We start from the raw sequence: 20,457 nt of genomic DNA, 5'->3' as shown, positions 1-20,457 counted from the left end.
ATAAAAGAACATGACAAAACATTTGTAAGGGTAAGAAAATTCCCATACTTAAACATATTTATGATTAGTTTTATCTTAATAATAAACATTTAAGTTTTTAATTTTCTCATTTATAGATCAATTTTGATAAAAAAAATATTGTTGTATAAAAATAATTTCGAACATATATTTTTATGAATTAATTATTAATAATATTCTCTTTAATTAAAATTATTTTTATTAATTTTTAAATTTATTTAAAATAGTTAATATTAAGATTATTCATATTATAAAAAAAAAATTATTTTAAAAAAGTATAATTGAAGTAATATAATACAATATCTCCTTTTTTGTTCATAACTTTACGGATTGTAATTAATCCATTCTTTTCTTTTTCCTTTACTCATTTTAGTTATCAAACAAAAATAAAACTGTCACTCCTTTTTCTTTAAAAACCTTTTCATTTTTTTTTTCTTTTCTTTTTTTTTCCAAACTTCAACGCTCAATTACAGTTAAGAAAAAGGGTGTTTGAGTTCGACTTTGATGGCGTGAAATTTGAACAACTTTTGTCCCCCTTTCCCAACTTTACTTGTTTTTCCTCTTTTATAATAATCCAACGCGAAGTGTCAGCACTTTTTTTCTAACTTTTATGTGCCAACCGTGAATGGGGTTTTTCAAACTACAACCAAACCGCACGTGCTAACAAGACACAGAAGTTGTGAGCAACGATCTCAACTCACACTTCGTTCTTCCTTTGACGCCGTCAGATAATCCGAACTAAAAAAGAGAGGAGAAAAAGTCAATTTTTCTTCCATCACCCATTTATTACGACAAGGCTTCATTCAACCGATGAATAACGCTACAATCCAAACACGGCAAAACCCATTTCCCATTTCTTTCTCGTCTTTTCTCTTCTCTTCTCTTCGCTTTTGCTTCTTTTCTCCCCCACGCTCACGTTAGCGATCATGGACCTTATGCACCATTCTTCCAGTTTTCTTCTTCCCACCATTCCCCCTGACCCTCACCACTGCCCTTCTCTAACGTACGCTCTAGTCCTTCTTAACCAAAGCCTCCCGAGATTCACTCCTCTGCTCTGGAAGCACGGTACTTGTCCCCTACATCCTCACTTTTTATGTTTTATTCTCATTAATTTATAATTTGTCTGTCTGAGGATTAATTGATTGCCTGCTTTTTGTATAGAGCAGGTCAGCTTCGCCTCTGTGCTGACGGTGGCGCCAACCGTTTGTACGATGAAATGCCTCTTTTGTTCCCTCTGGAAGATGCCTCTGATGTTCGATGCAGGTTTCTTGTCTTTCTTTCTCTGTCTTTTCTTGCTATATACGTTGACGCTTCGATTTTGTGTTAGTTTTAGTCCTCTTATGTAATTCAGTTGAAATCCATTTATTTTTCTTGATCTGAATCATATGACTTAAATTCTTATACGAGTTAAAAATCCTTTTGAGTTTGATCAAAATTTGGTTCAACAATGGAGGATTTGTTAGAGAAATAGTTTCTTTCTATTATCTTAGTTTTGAGAACCATTTCCTAGATCTTGGTTTTTTAAATTGATGTTTTCATTCTAACTGATCCGGGTAAATGCTTTCTTTGTTGTTATTATTAAGTGATGTGATAACATAGGCACTTTGCTTAATAGCAGATACAAACCGGATGTAATTAAAGGAGATATGGATTCAATACGAACGGAAGTACTTGACTTTTACATGAGCCTAGTAAGTTTTCAAATTTCTTTTTGTAGAACTAGAATCATTTAACTGATAATTTCGATGATGTTTTCCTTTTCGATTCTAAAGCTTGTTTTCCATCCATGCGTAAGCTTGCTCCCACTTATTCTTTGCCACTCTTGTGTCCTATGTGTGGGGATGCGCTGCTCTGTTTTTATGAGCACTAGTTTCTTTTTCCTTGCATTTGAGCTGTTACATCTTTCTAGTTCATAGATTTTAATTCCTGAGACGTTTTCACTTGCTTCTTTGGTGCAGGGAACAAAGATTATTGATAAATCTCATGATCAAGACACCACGGATCTTCATAAATGTGTAACATACATTCGCGACGTTGCTCCCAATTTGGATAAGTCTAATGTATGTTAAACTTAAATGTTCAATTTATTTTGTTGTAATAGTTACAGTTTGTGAACATTCAGGTTTTGGAAGCAGGTATTTCTTACATGTTAGGACAGGATATGCACCATACACGCTGCATTTTATCGGTAGTGTGTGTGCTTAGATTGTTAGCTTATCATTTCTTTTTCCGGACTTAATGGCAGCTTTGCATTCTTGTTGCTGGAGCACTTGGTGGACGATTTGACCATGAGATGGGAAACCTAAATGTCATTTGTCGTTTCTCATCCCTGCGAATAGTCCTTTTATCTGATGATAGTCTCATCCATCTTCTTCCAAGGACTCACCGTCATGAGATACATATTCAAACTTCTGTTGAGGGCCCACACTGTGGACTCATCCCACTTGGGATGCCATCAAGGAGTAGTACAACAACTGGGCTTCAGTGGGATCTGAGTAAGTATATGATTACATTATTCTTGTTCTCACTTTCCATTTACTAGGCTGTGGAACTGAAATGGACATAATTTCATGATTTACTTATGTCATCAGTTTATCATGCCTTGTTATGCTGCTTTACTTTTCATTTCACTCGAAAATTATACTTGTTTGGATAGCAAATGTAGTCAGATGAAGAAGTCCTAAAGGGTACATAAGATAATTTCTCTTCTAGCTTATATTTCAATCTTTCCCGTTGTCTACTGTTCTTCCATTTTCTCCCAGAGCTGTCTGCGAATTTATGTTATAATGTTATTATTATTATTTTCTTATTCCAGATAACACAGAGATGAGATTTGGTGGTCTAATAAGCACATCGAATATAGTTACAGGAGATAAAGTTACGGTGCAATCTGATTCTGATCTTCTTTGGACCATTTCCATTAAGAAGTTGTAGCCTCTATATGTGTTTTCATGAGCAGCTTAGGCTGCAGATTTCACATTTTGTAAACCTAGGATCACTTTGCTCCCTTCTGATTCTTATGCCTATAATATATCTGGATTGTTTTTAGGTTGGGACAATGTTCAAATAAAAACCGTACCATGACACCACTCATTATCTCCTTTATGATTCTTTTGCAGTATTATTCTACCATACCATTGTAAATTTAGAGGTCCAGTTAGAAATACGAAGATCCTATATCCAAGTGTTGGTCACTTATTTGTAAGCTTCAGTTTGGTTCTATATTATTTATTTATGAATGGTTGGGTTGTTGATGATGATGGTGTACGTCATTTCGAAAGGTTGTTGGCCAGGCAGCAGTGATGAAAAGCTGCAATGTTGTCCGGATATCAACGGACAGCTTTTCTATTCTGTCCAAATTAAGTAAACCCTTTATATAGCACGTGGGTAGTAAGCCGACAAAGTTTGTTCCAATCCAAAAAGCTTTGTTCTAAATTTTAACCAATCCCTTCAACTTTAAGTTGCAAATAAAAGGGTTGATATGTAATTTGATCTGCAAATTATACTATTCTTAATAATTTGATATCCATAAAAAAGTTATAATTAATATTCAAATTTTATTTTCTTCAAATATTTTATATCAATAATTAATATCAACAGCTAAAATATTAATATAATAAGTATTGATCAATAAAAATATATATTAGGTGTGTTGCAAAAATATTATTATTGAAATTACTGGAACAACAGTCTAATGACCAAGGTGGCAAAAAATGGCGGTGGTAAGAAGGATTTGTTGTTGCTGGATTCAGTCCAAATTCCATCAACTGAGATAAAAAGGTGAAACGTGGTCCGACTTAGTTCACTTTGGTGGGAACTAATCATTAACCATTTCCAATGCAGATTTGCTTCTAACCTCATAACACATCATATGTCTCAATTCTCACCCAATTTTGACAACATCGGATTCCGATTTTTTTTTTTTTTTATCATACCGCATAGGTCTAATATATTAATTTTTTAAAGAACAAAGAAAAAAAATAGTGTTCACATGGTATCTCATTTTTTTATTTTTTAATTAAATTTTATTAGTTTGGTTATTTTAATTATATTTTTTATTAAATAAATTTTGCTAAAAAAATCAATGAAAGTAGAAATAATAAAATAATTTATATTCAATTAGTTTTGATTTATACAAATCTAATATATTTAAGTTTTAAAAACATTGAGGTTAGATCGAATTTTTTTTTTAAATGGGGTCAAATTGGAGTTGGATTTAAGTTATTTCATCTTATCTTGAATGTTCACATGACACCTCCCTCTTTTAGTGTTTTTTTTTTAATTTTTTTATTTTTTATTAAATAAATTTTATAATAAAAAAGTCAAATGATATAGATACGATAAAATAATCTGTATTCAATGATTTTGATTCGCTTCAATCTAATTGATATATTTTCTTTTAATTCAAGATAATTGGGTTAAATTTTTTTGATAAATCGAATTCAAGTAAGAGCAAAGCTTTAGATATTATGCCACAATCTTAATATATATATATATATATAATATTTTTTATTATTTATTTAAATCTATATTTATATATGTACTTTATTAAAAAAATATTATTTAGTACTTTAATTTAATAAATTTATATGTGGCTATTTTTGTCATTTTTTTATCTTTTAAAATTTTATTTATTAGATAAATTTTGTGAAGAAAAAATTAATAGATATAAGAATGACAAAACAACCTACATACGATGGGTTTCAATTTGCTACAATCCAATTGATATGATTTTTTAAAATAAGAATTTGGTTAAGTTTTTTTTTTTTTTTTTGAACAACATGGATCAAGTTGAAATTGAATTTTGGGTACTTTGCTTTGATCCTCCTTAAGATATATAAAAGAATATATTTTATTATTTATTTTATTTATATTTATATATATGTATTATATTAATAAAGATATTATTTAACATTTTAATTTAATAAAAATTACATATATATAAATAAATTATAATTTATATTAAAAAAATAAATATACTTATATTTATTTATATATTATTCATCAAAACTTGGCATAAAAATTTATTTTCTAATATTTAAAATATAATTTAAAAAAATAAAAAATAATCTTGTGATGAAACATGAATATAATTTTAGCATATTTTAAAGTTTTAATTTACCTTTAACATTTTAATCTTTATTCATTTAATTTATTTTAAAAAACATTACGCACTTAAATCTTTTTAAATCTATAATTTTTAAAAATCTAATCAACCTATACATTATCTAAAGTAATATTCAGTTGGCTTTGATCTTACCATATCTAAATGCTAATGTAAACCTAAAAACAAAAGCGAATTTTGAGTACAATAGGGAATAATAAAATAACGAAGGATTTTTCCTTCAAAAAAAAAAAAACGAAGGATTTTCATGTGTGTACGACAACATATACTACGAACCAGTAGTACACATTGCTTTTTAGTTATGCTACTAAATTGTGTATTGACATTAAATATTGAATAATAAATATTTTAATTAAATTTTTTTAATTTAACATTAAACATTTAATTAATAAAGAAAAAGACATTAATCATTTTTTTGCTAAAAATTTTTTTATCCGTTTAGGTTATGTTTAGTACACAAAATAATGATAAGATAAAATAAAATAATATTATAAATATTATTAAATTAAATAATACTATTTTATCTTATATTTAATATGTAAAAGAATTAAAATAGAATAATTTATTAATTGATCAAAATTATCTAAACTTGATAATTTTATATATGACACGGTAATACGATATGAAAACGACACTAAAAAAATCGTATATTTTAAAAAAATGTATTTCATGTTTATTTGTGTCGACATAAATTTTAACACGACATAATTCATGTCATATATATGTTGACTTGTTTTAACATGAGATATGACATGAAAACATATTTAATTTAATCTTGTTATACAAGTACATATTTAATATATTTAACATGTTTAATACATTTTTTTATATTTATTTGAATTTAATATAAACATATAAAGATTATTTTAATTTTTAATCTTTTAATTATGATACTTAATTAGTTATTTAATATCATATAAAAATTATTTTAAATATTTAGTTATGATACTCATTTAATAATTATTATAAAATTATTTTTATATTAATAATATAAATACAATATTAATATTAATATTAATAATAATATTAGTCCTATATATTATTATTTTATTCTTTAATTTTTAATAGTTTATCATTTTGAATTTGATACTAAAAATTAATATAGGTATGTAATATAAATTAAATTTTAAATATATATTAAATACATATTAAATGGGTAGTAAATATTTTTTATTCTTTTAATATGTAAGCATTTTTTATATTATTAATATGTCAAATTTATTACGTTGTAAATGATTAATAGTTTATTATTTATTATTTTAGTTGTGTTCTTGTACATATTTGTGTAAATCGTATCTATTTATATATATCTGTATTATTTGTGTTTATTTATATTATGTTTAAGCGAATTAATTATACATGTATTAATTGTGTTGTATCACCTGTAATATATATATTAAACGTGTTGTGTTCATGTTTAAGATTTAGAAACGTTTTATAATTCGTGTTATATTCGTGTTTTAATAATCTATGTCATTATATGTGTCAAATATGACACGAGACATGACATGAAAATATGAATTATCAAGTCTAAAATTATCCTTCCTTAAAGTTTATACAAATTAAATTATTGATGTAATTTTTAAAGGTATAATAGGATATATAAGTTTAATCCTATAAATTAAAAATAATCATCTCTACTTTGGGGAATTGAATCATCCTCTACCAACAAAATGATAATATTCTTTGTAATTCTATCCATTTTAATTAGATACAAATCAAATATAATATAAAATAATTATTATACTATTTTATCTATCATCATATACAACATGTCATGTTTGGTGCGTAGGATGATGAATAAGATATAATGATCATCATTCTATATTATGTTTGATTTGTATCTAAGAAAAGAGATATAATTGTAAGAAATATTAATCATCCTCTTATAAAAGGATAATTCAATTTTTTCAAAGTAGAGAAAATTATTTTTAATCCATGAAATTAAAGTTGTATTTTTTATTATACTTTTAAAAATTACATCCATAATTTAAATTGTATAAATATTGAAGAAAAATAATTTTGACAAACAAATAAAATTATCTTATCTTAATCTTTATATACATCAAATATAAGATATGATGATATAATTTAATTTAATTTAATTTTATTTATATTATCATCTTATTCTATTTTATCATCAGAGACGTTCATTGAGTTTCTAAATTTTTCTTAGGTTTATTATAAAAAAAAAAAACTCAAAAGTTTTGAAAATTAAAAGCTTTGTCCCTACTAAATTAAAGCTCAAACTAAATTTTTTTTATTATTTATCTAATAATTTACTAATTGAACATTGATGCTTTAGTAAGCAATTTCATTATAATATATATATATACCTATATATATATTAAGTTTGTAAAATAACCAATAAATTATTTTTAGAAATTTTGGAATTGTTATACTTTTAATTCCTCTAAATATTTTGTTTAGGTTAATGCAAAAGGACCTTGTAAGGATTGCGAGATCCAAAGCTTAAACTAGTTAAGTGGTTTTAATCACTTGTTTAATACCAAAAAAAAAAAAAAGTAACATAAAAATGTGTAGTAATAAAAAAAAAAATCATTTTTTTTATAAAATAAGTCATAGTGTGAGAATAGAAAAAATGTTACAGGTGTTAAAGTTTAAACCTCAAATGTATTGGATACCATCACTTAAGGATAATTGAATGAACTAATTAAATTAAATTTAGAATTCAATAAAAAGTCATATTTAACTAACATATACATAGATTTATGTTTTCATTCTTCGTTTCATTGTATGTAAGAAAAAAATTATTTTTTATTTTTCAAGTTATAATAAATAAAAAAATGAAATATGTTTGTTTACTAAAAGCAAATGATAAAGCTAAACATATTAAAAATCAAGACATGTTTTATTTTTATTTTATTTTTTTATATATTATATCTATCTTTAATAACTCTATAAGTAAAATTTTATTAAATTAATATATACGTATTTGTGTCTATGATGAAAAATGATTTATCTAAATAGTGTTTATATTATATTTATCAAGAAGCATATAATTAATTTTAGCTATGCAATATTCTTTCTATTGCAAAAAGTTGTACCTCTTAATTTTATTTGTAATTTTGTATATAAATGTGTATTTCAATAAAAAAATTAAAATTAATGTGAAATATTTGCTTCCACTAATCATAAATCCTGGCTTTATTTTTATTTATTATAACCTTATACACCAAATACACCATTAAAAGCTTTGTACAAGTGCAATTAATAAAAAATTCAATCAAGATATTCAAATTCGTTGGATATGGGTTTAGTTGTTTAGTTATATTTTAGTTGATTAATTGATTATTCAATAATTATAGCTTGATTATGATGAATAATTAATTATTTAATTAATTATATGAATATAATACTTAATTATAATTATAACTTAAAAAAAAAACACACATGGATTAGCTCATTTCATATCAAATTGGTTAAAAAAAATAAAAATCGTTACGTGTGTATATATATATATATATATTTATTGAAAATACAAAAGCCTATCAGTTGTAAAAAAAAAATAGTAATGGATAAGGTCAGATCGAGTTTTTGCTCGATTTGACTCTAACTTAATCTCTTAATATCTATATTTGAACCTAATTTAATTCAATATTAAATTATTATTTTTATACTCTATCCATATATTCATAAAGTACAAATGATATTTGAAATTAATTTAATAATTTTAATTTAGTATAATATTTATAAAAATATTATTTTTAATATAAACTATATTTTAATTATGCATAAATATAATATTTTATTAAGTTAATATCTTAAATTAAAATCATTAAATAATAATTTTATTAATATAATACATATATAAATAAAAAAATATATATTTTTATACATATCCGAATGGGGTTAGGGTAATAATACTTAAAACTCGACTTCAATCTGAATTTGATTTAAAAAAAAAAAAATCAATCTAACCATGAGTTTAAAAAAAAAATTTGATTCAATTAAATTAAGTGGATTAGAATCCGTGGAATACAAATTATTTTACTATTCTACTTATCAAGTTTATATATATATATATATATATAAATATATTAGAGATAATTTTACCTATATAAATAAATATATTAGAGATAATTTTATCTATATTCAATAAGAAATTTGATTTTTTATTTAAATAAAATAAAATATGTATAAATTTTTTTTGGCTAAATACAAAAAGGATGAATATGATATTTGAAATATATAATACAAGATGAGTAAGTAATATAGTACCCATCAACTCATATTCAAGATATATAAATATATGTATGTATGTTTGTATGTATTTAATAAATATATATAAATATATATTTATTGTATTATGTTAATAAATATATAAATTTTTTATTTATTTTAATTGGTTGTTTAAACTTATTTTGATGTTTATAATTTATTTGTTTTAATATGTATATTGTTTATAAATTTTTATTTATTTTAACAAATATTAAATATTTTAATATTTAACTTTAATTTTTTAAAATCATATGTATGAAAATTTTCCGTATCTGTTAAATTTCTACAAAAATAAACATATAAAATACAGGTACGGGTACAAAAATAAAATATATTTTTTAAAAAATAAGAATGTGAATTGCGGTAACCGTCTCAATTCCCGTCCTATTTCCCTCAAAAGCAAACTTCTTTTATATAAAAACAGTCAGATCGAATTCATAAAAAAATAAAAAGTGATATCAGCTAAAGGCTTAGTTGTCAGTCTCTTCTCAACAGTCAACCCTCTTCTTCGCTTGTCGGTATTTTCGATTTCATTTTCCTTTCTAATTTAGGGATTTAGGGCGAATGATTACCTTTTTCCCTCTTTTTTTTAACCATAACAAAGCTTTAAATTTACCAGTAATGAGTATATTATTCTCCGACCGTGCTAGGGTTTAGATTTAACCCCTAATTGTTCTACTGTAAATAAGATTGCAATTCCAAGGTTTTCAAATCCTTTTCTTTATCCTAATCTTTTTGAAATTGTTATTGACTTTTTTCTGTTTTTCCTTTTCTTCTTGCAGATTTTTTGTTCTTCTCTAGGTTTCCACTTCATTAGAAAAAAAAAAAAAAAGATGGTATGATGTTCTCTAAGTTACCTTGATTGTCTGTTTGGTTGGTTATAAACACGGGGAAAATCGGGGAAAATCGAAACAAAACAAAAAGAAAGCAACTTTTCATATGCTATCAAAGGGTTTTTGTGTTAATTTTGGTTTCTTAGTGTGTTTTTGAATATTTTATCATCTTTCCTCCGCTAACCTGTTTATGTAAACCTTGGGCAGCTTCCTCTTTCTCTTCTAAAAACTGCACAGGGCCATCCTATGGTAAGAGCATTACCTTCCCTTTCATGCCTGTTTGCGACTTACCGTGCAAAAACATTGCTTCAGTTATTGATTTTTGAAAAAACTGCGGTTTTTTTTTCTTTTTGCTAACAGCTGGTGGAACTGAAAAATGGGGAGACCTATAATGGACATTTGGTCAATTGCGACACTTGGATGAACATCCATCTTCGTGAAGTTATCTGTACTTCAAAGGTACAAATATGAATTCATTCAATGTTTCTTATTTTATTTTATTTCTTTCTAAGAATCATATCTTTTTTTAATTATGGTTGGGATTTGATTGAAAATATAATGTAGGATGGAGACAGGTTTTGGCGAATGCCCGAATGCTATATCCGTGGAAATACAATAAAATATCTTCGAGTTCCTGATGAGGTACCCTTTACTACTTGTATTTAGCCGTTGTTTTGTTTCTTTACTTTGCATAGATAACAGTTTATCACGTTAACTTCATTCACTCTGTTAAAATTTATGAATGCTTGATTATTAGTTGTCTTTGTGAAACCATAGAGTGGAATTTTAGCTATTTTGTTGTTGAAGAAGCTTTCTTTGTCTTTTGTGGTGTTAAAAGGAGTATTCTTTTATCTGGAGCTAAGTGGATAATTTGATTTTTGTTTTTTTTATGACAACATCTGCCATCTCTAGAGAGACAAATTTTAGGTCTTCTTTTTTGATCACCTTTGGGTTCTACCTGTCCAAAATTTAGGTTTCATGTAAATATCGTTTCTTGGTTTTGTTATAGTTTTCTTGTGCTGTCCTCTAACCATTTTAGTAGCTTTTTTGTTAATCTACTAATCTTAGTAACTTTACCATTAAATTTCAGGTAATTGATAAAGTTCAGGAAGAAACGAAGAGTCGTGCTGGTATGATTTAATTATCTTGTTTGTTATTAAAAGGAATGGATCATTATCTTAATATTCAGTTTTAAGTAGAAACTTGGGTACAAGTAGTATGTTGCATTGCAACCATATATGCTATTTCTCTAAATGTCTGTTGCTGTTTAAATCATGTTTGGTTAAGTGTATGCTGAAAGTAATGTAATTTTCCTATCTACATAGTCCACTGTGTTTCGATTTTTTTGTTTGTATGCTTCATAGAATTCTTCTTCCAGCTTTTCCTCTCTTTGTTTTTTTTTTCCCTTTTATTTTTTGTTATCTTCTAGAAAACTGAACCCATAACTGGATGCCAAATGTATCAAAACTTTCCCCTTGAGTTGAGGTTGATACTGTTAATTACATTTGAGATTTATTTATGCATTTGAAAACTGGAGTTCTTAACCTGGCCGTTTGATTTTGCTGACTTATTCAGATAGGAAGCCTCCCGGTGTAGGCCGTGGCAGAGGCAGAGGTAGAGAAGATGGTCCTGGTGGAAGGCAACCAAAAGGAGTTGGGCGTGGGCTAGATGATGGTGCTAAGAGTGCAGGGGGAGGCCGAGTCAGGGGTGGTTTGGGTGGAAAGACAAGTGGAGGCAGAGGTAAACTTGCTGAAACAACAGCTGCACAAGAGTGTGTGTGTGTGTGTGTGTTCTGGCATTGAAAAAACTATGCAAAATGGTTTAGTAGCTCAGCAGATGATTGAATAATCCATCACGGCTGGCTCAACATTTGATAAATTCAGACTAACAGACTGGTGTTTTCCATTCTGGTGACAGGTGGTGGTCGAGGTCGAGGTTGATTTGATGCTGCTTTATTTTGGGGTAACGTTGCTATTTTAAGAAGCAGGTTGCATCCAATTGACTCAAGTGGCGGGTCAATTCTATCAGGGTGGTTGTCTTAAGTGCCAAATATTAGGTAGCATACTGGCTCTTCTCGTCCTAAAAGGTTAGGTGGTTGATATTTAAACTTTAAGAGCAAAGGTTCGAGATCTGGCACAGAAAAAAAAAAAAAAAAAAGAAAAGGAAAAGAGGGAGCATTGCAGAACTCAGTTAAGGATGTTTGTATTGTGGTTTGTTATTTACCTTCGTGCGCTTTCACTTATTAAGGTTGTAGCTTGTAAGACAAATTGCTGTTAAATTTATGCGTTAAAAAGTTAAATGATTATCTCTCTGCTTTTTGTTTTGTCGACTTGCTTGAGACTTACCTGTCTACTAGTGGAATGAATTTAATTCTCTTCTAGAAATGCATGTTAAAAGAGCTTCAATTTTTGAGATAGGCCACATGTTCCTCTTCGCTTGAGGGTGAATAACATAAGTTTCGGAAGGGTGGTAAGCTTCCCCTCCATAGAAGCTAATCAGCCCAAGGAACGAAACAATTATAGTAAGGTTTTCATTTCTTACATTGCAGTACAGTAATTCAAATTTCTTGTTGCTGAACTGGGATTGAGGGAAAAAAAGTTACAAGAAAGCTATCAGAATCAAAGGCATGAGCTGAACGGTGGACGTTTAGTAGGGATGATGCCTACTCTTTTTGCGATTTCATGGTGACTTCATGACCAATGCACCTGAGATCCAGGATCGATTGGTCTCTAGGGAAGCATCAGCCATCCAACAACACAAGCGACCATCCTCGCCACCAGTCCATCCAAAAATGGCTAGGTTTTGAGCAGGCCCACTCTGCATGCTTGACATAGGCAATAACATAAAGAGCCAGCATTAGTCCCACCAATCATCCATAAATTTTCTCCTCCAAAACAGTAGCAATCAACAAAATAATCAACCTGCATAATCGGTAAGGCAGATTTTCGAATTGGACTTCTTGGTAAAAGATCCTGAATACGATTTGGAGGAAAAAAATGCTTTTAGCTTTTCAAATTGTTGAACCTGAGTTAAATGGGGCTAAAAGCAAAAACTTCCCATTTTGAACTTCTAAGAATGAGTTATAACGGGAAGAAAATAAACAACTTCAGCGTTCTTCTTTTTTTTTTTATTATTTTTTTTAACTTATATGATCTAGCGTCCAACTGTCAGATGCTAACGAACGAGCATCCACAAAGTTTGCTTCATTTGTTCCGTCCTTCTAATTCCATACACCAAAAGGGTTAGTTAAATGGAGTTTAAGCACTAGTTCTGATTAAAATTTGTTAATATAAACCATTTTGGAGCAGGTTGTCAAAGCTTTAATTACTAAACGGACAGTAGATTTGAATGGAGCGTAAGAGAGGACAATGTGCTCGTATCTTTTTGCACATGATTTCACTTTGAGAGTGGTTTCTGTATACTTTGTTCCACGTATTCCAAGTAAAAGTAGGTCGCATCGTATTTCACCCACTGCAAACAAATGGAACAGAGCAGATTCCATCTCCCAACATTTTGCAAATTTCATAAAACAAAGCCCTCATGATCAAGTATAAAGATACCCCATGGTCTCAAAGTTTGTCCATCACCAGAGCTTCTCAGAAGAGTCCCCACAAATACCAACTTTCCCAATTGAAGTTCCAATATTGATCACCTGAAATATTGTGATAAAAATTAAATTAGATTCTGAAAAGAAGTTTGCCAAAACAGTGACAGGAGTTTGGTAAAACAGAAACTATGCAATGCATTCTCTAAACTAATAAATCAAGCAACAAAGTAGTACATTCTAAGATTATGAGCATGGGAACGAGAGATTTCATTGGTAAAAGAACTAGACTTTTTATGTAGAGTGTATAGACTGAAAGGAGATTAATTTAAAAAGAATGAGGTAGGAACTAGGATATCATTTATTAGAAGCATTCATAGAAGGCTAAACAACAATTAACTCATGAGTTAGCAGATTGCTTAACAGGCCAATCAGCTGTATGCAATAATAGTCCACCCTATCTGCGCTGAAACACAGGATGGCTTTGCGATTATATATCACTCTTCAACAACGCCACCAAGCAAAAAATATTCAATTTTGTACGAAAACAATACAGCAACAGAATTACCATCTACCTTAACTGCTACATGTTTTTAATGATTGGAAGAAGGACCTGAGAAGAAACCTGCATTAACGGTTGATAAGGGCGAGGAAGGGAAACCCACTAGTGTGTAGAACAGTCATTGAAGAAAATAAAATAAAAACCATATGCTTGTGTGCACTTAGAGATTCAAGATGATCATCATCATTGATGTCTCGATTGGTATCAAATATGCATATCAATCCATTGGCAGAGCAGAAGCAGAAGCTAGTTTGTTTTGATATACATTTTTGAAAATTAACCTATAAACAATCAAGATAAACATCAATTATGACAATAAGCTACATGATTCAACCAATAAAAACCCAATCTTTACAAATTTATTGCTGAAGCACTAGTAACATAAAGTGGGAAAGACTTAAATGAAGTTTCTTAAGTGAAGTTCCTGAAGTTTCGTACTACAAACGATGAAATAAAAAAAGAAAATTGAAATCACAAGATATAAATTGAAAGGTTTTATTATATAAATCATGTGTAAAATTTTAATAAATTTTAATATATTTTTTAGATAAGCAATTTTAATAAAAATGTTTATAGAATTTTTACCCTTTAATGAGTACCAATCAAATTTCAATTATAAACTACCTTTTTAATGACTTTTTACAAAGTGAAAAGGTATCACAGGCAAATAATTACTCAGAAAGCCTTGCATTATTCTTACCTTCATCATCGCTGTCTTCAAAGTCACCCATGCCTCCCATATTACCAAAGCTCTGCACAACCCCACACTTATTAGGTCAGAAAGGAAATGCTCATAAGTAAAGGAAGGAAATCGAAAAGTGTTATATCTCTATGACGAGAAGTCCATTCCTCCCAAATCAATATCACCACTACCTAATTAAAAATATTAGCAATCAATAAAAATGTATCAGCCTTTGCATCAATTTGAATAATCTTTTTCCACCACACTTTCTCAGCCTTGTCCAAGATGGAGAACATGCTCATGAATCCTATACTAATTTTGCTTTACTTTTGTCCAAAGAAACATACAGTAAGAAAAAATTTCAGACTCTCAAAATCCTTAAAAAAAATATGAGAGAAATGTAACAATTGGCAATGTAACAATCCCAGATAGGCAATCTAATCAAAACCCCACCACAGCATTTCTTTCCAATAATTAATTAACTGACCAGATTAATGACTTAAAAGCATGTTTATACCAACAATGTTCAAATATCTAGAAAATTTCACGTTTTCCCATGTTTCTCGTTGCTGTCAAATGAAATTTGAAGACAAACAACAATCACTATACACAAAGATACTTAAAAGAAGAGATTTTAAAAAAAAAAAATTTTGAAAAAGACAGAATAAGGACTACAATGTCAAAAGTGTAATATCGATAAAATCAGTTTGGGGTCAAAAGATCGAAATTGATATATGTCCTCAAATATTTAGTTTATTAAAAATGATCGAGAAAACATTAAAAATTTAATTTTAAATTTGAATTTTTTTTCTTTTTATTTATATTAAGATTTTGTTTTTTTGATATAAAAAAAAAAAACTGGACTGTTAAAAAAATTCTAAAAATCGAAAAAAAAAAGATTATGAAGCTTACCGCAATAAAAAAAATACAAAGGAGAGAGAGTACAGAAAGTAAAACCCCTGAGAAAACAGAAAATTACCGAACAGCCATTGCCCTTTGGCTTTATGTTACGGGTAAAATGTCCATATCCTTCTAGTACTTTCATTTCCAGGTTCTTTTTAATGCTATTGTGTGGAAAGTTCTGTTTTGTTTATTGCATCAGCCTCTTTTCATTATTGATTTATATTTGGAAGGAATGCCATCGGACGGTTCAAAATCATCAACATCATCAAAAGTGTGGGTGGCCCTGTTATAACTGGCACATTTGAATTTGGATATAAGGTTTTCATGAATTTGTTTGTTATTATCTATTACTCTAAAAAAAAAGGACCTGTTTCCTGAAAAAGGCATTTATATTTTCATAAAAGGTCCTGGCAATTGCCTGAACCCTACCCCAGTCCAGGCTTGCAAACGCAAGGACGATGCCCAATAAAACCCATGTTCGTATTTAGCGCTAGGCCACACCACCCTGGAGCTGCCCTGCTATTTGCCATTTTATGAGTGTTGACCACTGTATCTACGTGTCACAAGTTCACCTTTTCAACTTAAAAAAAAATCTTTACTTAGCGAAAAAAAATTATGATTTATAAATTTAGGATTTATTTTACCGACATTTTTCTCATTCAATCATGCAACCTCTTCATTACATTGATTTTTTTTCATTCGGTGAGGAAAAAGATTCACCTTGATCCATCTTAATATCTCTTATAAGAATTATCTATAAACCTTTAATTTAATAATTAAAAATATTTTAAAAAAATCAAAAATTTAATTTCGAATTAAATCTTTTTTTTCTTTTATGTATATTAAAATTTTACTTTTATGATGTAAAAAAAATATATAAAGAATTAAATCTACTCTCACACCATATGTTACATATCCACATTTCTAACCTGAAAAATCATTCATGTTAGATAAAAGGAAAAGACTCATGATTTATATGGCCAAAACCCTTTTTTTTTTTTTTATCGATGTAAAGTTTGTACGTACACAACCTGGCAACCACGTTCAATAGACCTTTATCGGGAAAAAGAAAAATCCCAATAGAAGTTCCCAAAAAAAAAAAAAAAAAAATGGTAAAATCGTTCCAATGGACAATGAGCTAACGAACAAATTTTAAGAGAATTTTAAAAAAATTATTTGTAAATATAAGTAAAATAAATAAATCGCTATTCATATTTTGATTCATTTAATAAATATTTTTTAAAATATTATTTAATATAATTTATTAAATTTAATAAATAAATAAAAATCAAACAATTCACAAATAATTTTCAAAAACTCTGTTTATTTACTCCCTACTAAACTTTGATCTTGTACAAATTTTGGAAGCCTGGTTGGTTCGCTTTGATCTTTGTCCATTCAATTATGTGCTTTTTCTAACTGCGTTGGGGCTTTTGAGGATCACCCCGTCTTTCTAACACACAAGATGCTCGAGGTCCTTCACTTCAGGCATTGAGCCACGTGACTTACTGTTATAATTATAACAAAAGCTATAATTCAATTTATTTTATTATATTAAATGTTAAACGTTTTTACGTAATACAAAACATTACTACTAAAAAAATCCATTTATGTTTGCAAATTAAAAAATCCTTTTAAATTTTTATTTAAAAATTAAAAAAAATTTTGAGGGTGTTTAGATTTTTTTATTTTTATTCAGCTATTGATTTGATGTTAGAGATGAGACGTGACAACAAATCTCAATCAGATTGTATTTTTCACAAGCTATCATGGTCTATAAGAAAGTCTGAAAAAGTTTGCTTCATATGATATGACAAATTCATAAACTTGTTTTTTTTTTTTTGAGAAGATGGTGATTATTTGTTTCTGTATGTACATGCTTTTGTTTTTTTTGGTAACAATATGGTAGATTTATTTATTACTATAATAAAGGTTTTTGTTTGCTTGAACGCATTGAAAGCCAAAGAACAAGGACAAAGGATCTTTCCATTCAGTTTTATGATTTGTCTCTGTCAAAGATCTTTAATAATTTACTCCACAACCACAACACATTGTACTGAAAAAGCTGCATTCACGTGATTTTAAAAAACCTAAAAAATTCAATAATACTTTATAAAAAAAACATATGTTTACTGCATGTTGTATTGGTGAATAAGAATGAGGTTGATAGCTCAGTATGTGACTCCCAGGAATTGAAAGCGCCATTGATGGGGACATTTTTCTAAAATATATTTTTATTTATTTCCTTTTCTAAAACTTGGCCTCCCATCAAACGGATGTTGACTTGGCTTTGTGTGTTCCTCAAACTGATGTCACGTGTGACGAATTCTTCTTGTTAATTAAATTATTAATTTTGACTAAAATACCTAAAAACAAAATTGACATCGGTGGCTGGACTGGTTTTTCTGGGAACTTGTTAGATTTTAATCAATGTGCATGATAAAAGATAACCATGAAAACTCCCTTATCCTAGTCATGGATGGCCCTACCAGCTTCCTTCCTTACTACTTCCCAAACCCAGATTCACTGAATTTGGCCGTTCATATGAAAACCACAAGCATTCTTTAATCATTAGGTTTTCTTACAGTGCATGAGCAATAAATTTTCAAGATTTCTGTGCATATTAATATCATGATAATAATCGCTTTGACCCATATTTTAAAAAATAGAAATTACATCCTCCAATTTTACATTTAAATTAGGGTTTTGATCCAATAGATTAATTTTTTATCAATAAGATTATTTTAAGTGATCGGTACAATGATTGAGTATTTATCAAGTAAAAGCTACTTATTAGGAGGAATATGTTCCAAAAAAGAAAATTCTTGGAGAAAAAGAAAACAAGCTTTATACGTTGGCTAGTTGTTGTTAATAGTTAAGTGGTCGTTGACTTGTTGGTTATGTTTTTGTTTTCACTTTTTTTTTTTTTAAGTTGAAAAGTTTTACACACAAATAATGTTTTTGGCATTGTTATGGGCACTGTTCATTTGCTCCATTGCTATTAAAAGAATTTAAACTTCTACTATCTTATAATTTAAAATTTTAGTCACTTTCTCTTATAAGGTCGAGACAAATCAAAATCCTTTAAAAAATTCATCTTCATGTCCCTATACTAGAAACCAAGTAGAAACTCTTAAAAATTCTAAACCCGAAGCCTAAAAAAATTCAATTCAATTTTATTATTTTATCTTGTTTTCTTTTTTTTTCTTGATCGGGGTTGGTACAAAAAAAACTAAAGCTGAAATTGAATTAGCCAGAATAGAATCTGATCGATATGGTCAAAGGCTTTAAATGCAAAAATCAAATCAGGGTAATTGTAAATTCAATCAAGGACCTAAAATTATGCTCAGCAAAACCCAATCCCCAGATTCAAGCCTAAATTGGTTCTGTCCGATCCCTAGAATTCATATGATATACTACCTATAAATTGGACTGATCACTACTAGATAAAAAGGGGTGGATTTTAAAGAAAAAAGGTTGGTGTTTGGGAATTTTGGAAAAAGATTGCTGAAGTTAGGTTTTGACAGCTTCTGGGTTGATGTTATGGTGATTAGAGGGAGTTTAGATTTTTGGGATTCTTGTTCTAGAGAGTAGATTTTATAGAGGGAAGTGATTTTAGAGGGAAATAGTAGAAATTTATGAAAAATTTTGTTACAGGTTTAGGAAACAGTTCTAGGCAAAATAAAAATCTAGGATTTTGATTTTTAATTTTGGGTTCGTTTGAAAGATTATGGGTTAGATTTAGGTTTATGGAGGTTGAATTAAGGTTCTGAAGGATTCAAAGAGTAATTTGGGTAAACTTGGGGAAAATCTAGAATTTTTTTGAAAAATATGAATTTTTTTATGAATATTTGAATTTATCGATGAATTTTTTTATAGGACTTTGAATTTTTCAATCAGATTTCGGTCAGATTTCCAGAAATTGACAACAAACCTAGTTTTTGGTTGAATGTTCTTATGACACTTTAGAGAAAATGGAGAGAAAAGTAAGGTTAGAAAGATAGTGGCTTGGGAAATTCTGAGGAAAAACTGAGAAGCATGACCTTTATATTGTCCTAGAACGACGTCATTTTGGACAACCCAAGATTCGTGCATTAACCCGATATCCACGCTCTAACTCGACCCGATCACAAGATTTCTTTTTTTCATTTTATTTTTGTTTTCTAATTTTATTTCTATTTTAATTTTTTAACTCATTTTATTTTTAGTTTTTCTATTATGGTTTTATTTTTAAGAAATTTTGTAAAAATTATTTCTATTATTTTATTTTTGAAATTAAATAGGTTTTAAAAAAGAAGAAAAAAATTTATAAAAAAAAACTTTTCAAATAAGTAAAAAAACATCTTTTTCAAAATAATAAAAAAAAACAAAAAAAATCTTTTTAAGTTTTCAAAAAATATTTATAAAAACAAAAAAAATCCTTTCAATAAAAAAATCTTTTTCAAATAAAAATCCCTACAAAATAAATTCATTAATTCTAATAAAACTATTAGGAAATTTTTATAGATTTAATTTTTAAAATGGAGTCTACCAAACTATTGAGAAATT

At 28.0% G+C, this 20,457-nt stretch overlaps 2 protein-coding genes and 1 long non-coding RNA gene across 10 annotated transcripts; 2 read left to right on the top strand and 1 right to left on the bottom strand.

Annotated features, from left to right (window-relative positions):
- Nucleotides 1–834: 834 nt before the first annotated feature.
- On the top strand, nucleotides 835–3,272 carry LOC111283438 (thiamine pyrophosphokinase 1-like). 2 transcript variants are annotated; one of them, XM_022872002.2, is made up of 6 exons: nucleotides 835–1,083; nucleotides 1,185–1,281; nucleotides 1,637–1,709; nucleotides 1,977–2,078; nucleotides 2,264–2,513; nucleotides 2,834–3,272. In XM_022872002.2, the coding sequence occupies exons 1-6, from the start codon at nucleotides 945–947 to the stop codon at nucleotides 2,950–2,952; spliced, it is 780 nt and encodes a 259-aa protein (XP_022727737.1). In that variant the 5' UTR covers nucleotides 835–944; the 3' UTR covers nucleotides 2,953–3,272. The 2 variants fall into 2 exon arrangements, with proteins under 2 accessions (XP_022727737.1, XP_022727738.1); XM_022872003.2 differs by having other exon boundaries at nucleotides 942–1,083; nucleotides 1,180–1,281.
- A 6,485-nt stretch (nucleotides 3,273–9,757) lies between these two features.
- On the top strand, nucleotides 9,758–12,547 carry LOC111283937 (sm-like protein LSM4). 7 transcript variants are annotated; one of them, XM_022872630.2, is made up of 8 exons: nucleotides 9,758–9,903; nucleotides 10,168–10,221; nucleotides 10,426–10,467; nucleotides 10,579–10,677; nucleotides 10,783–10,860; nucleotides 11,309–11,348; nucleotides 11,794–11,958; nucleotides 12,136–12,547. In XM_022872630.2, exons 2-8 carry the CDS (start codon nucleotides 10,219–10,221, stop codon nucleotides 12,156–12,158), a joined length of 450 nt encoding a protein of 149 aa, XP_022728365.1. In that variant the 5' UTR covers nucleotides 9,758–9,903; nucleotides 10,168–10,218; the 3' UTR covers nucleotides 12,159–12,547. The 7 variants fall into 7 exon arrangements, with proteins under 7 accessions (XP_022728365.1, XP_022728366.1, XP_022728369.1 ...); XM_022872631.2 differs by having other exon boundaries at nucleotides 9,764–9,899; XM_022872632.2 differs by lacking the exon at nucleotides 9,758–9,903 and adding an exon at nucleotides 9,928–10,088.
- On the bottom strand, nucleotides 12,361–15,685 carry LOC149519757 (uncharacterized). The gene is made up of 2 exons (XR_016341002.1): nucleotides 15,025–15,685; nucleotides 12,361–13,870 (listed from the first exon to the last, which is right to left on the bottom strand). It is a non-coding gene; the product is annotated as an uncharacterized LOC149519757 (long non-coding RNA).
- Nucleotides 15,686–20,457: the final 4,772 nt, after the last annotated feature.

Source organism: Durio zibethinus, chromosome 3 (assembly GCF_047325235.1).
Source record: "Durio zibethinus cultivar Kanyao isolate XHJ-2024 chromosome 3, ASM4732523v1, whole genome shotgun sequence".
In the NCBI taxonomy this organism is placed as follows: domain Eukaryota; kingdom Viridiplantae; phylum Streptophyta; class Magnoliopsida; order Malvales; family Malvaceae; genus Durio; species Durio zibethinus.
The sequence above is the reverse complement of the archived record's forward strand: the minus strand, read 5'-3'. Positions and strand labels throughout refer to the sequence as shown.

Excerpts from the sequence above, each read along its gene's own strand:
- LOC111283438 (XM_022872002.2), top strand. The coding sequence starts at position 945 with ATGGACCTTATGCACCATTCTTCCAGTTTTCTTCTTCCCACCATTCCC. Across the intron at positions 1,084-1,184 it reads TCCTCTGCTCTGGAAGCACG|GTCAGCTTCGCCTCTGTGCT; the intron begins GTACTTGTCCCC and ends TGTATAGAGCAG. Across the intron at positions 1,282-1,636 it reads GCCTCTGATGTTCGATGCAG|ATACAAACCGGATGTAATTA; the intron begins GTTTCTTGTCTT and ends GCTTAATAGCAG.
- LOC111283937 (XM_022872630.2), top strand. Across the intron at positions 10,468-10,578 it reads CTGCACAGGGCCATCCTATG|CTGGTGGAACTGAAAAATGG; the intron begins GTAAGAGCATTA and ends TTTTGCTAACAG. Across the intron at positions 11,349-11,793 it reads AGAAACGAAGAGTCGTGCTG|ATAGGAAGCCTCCCGGTGTA; the intron begins GTATGATTTAAT and ends TGACTTATTCAG.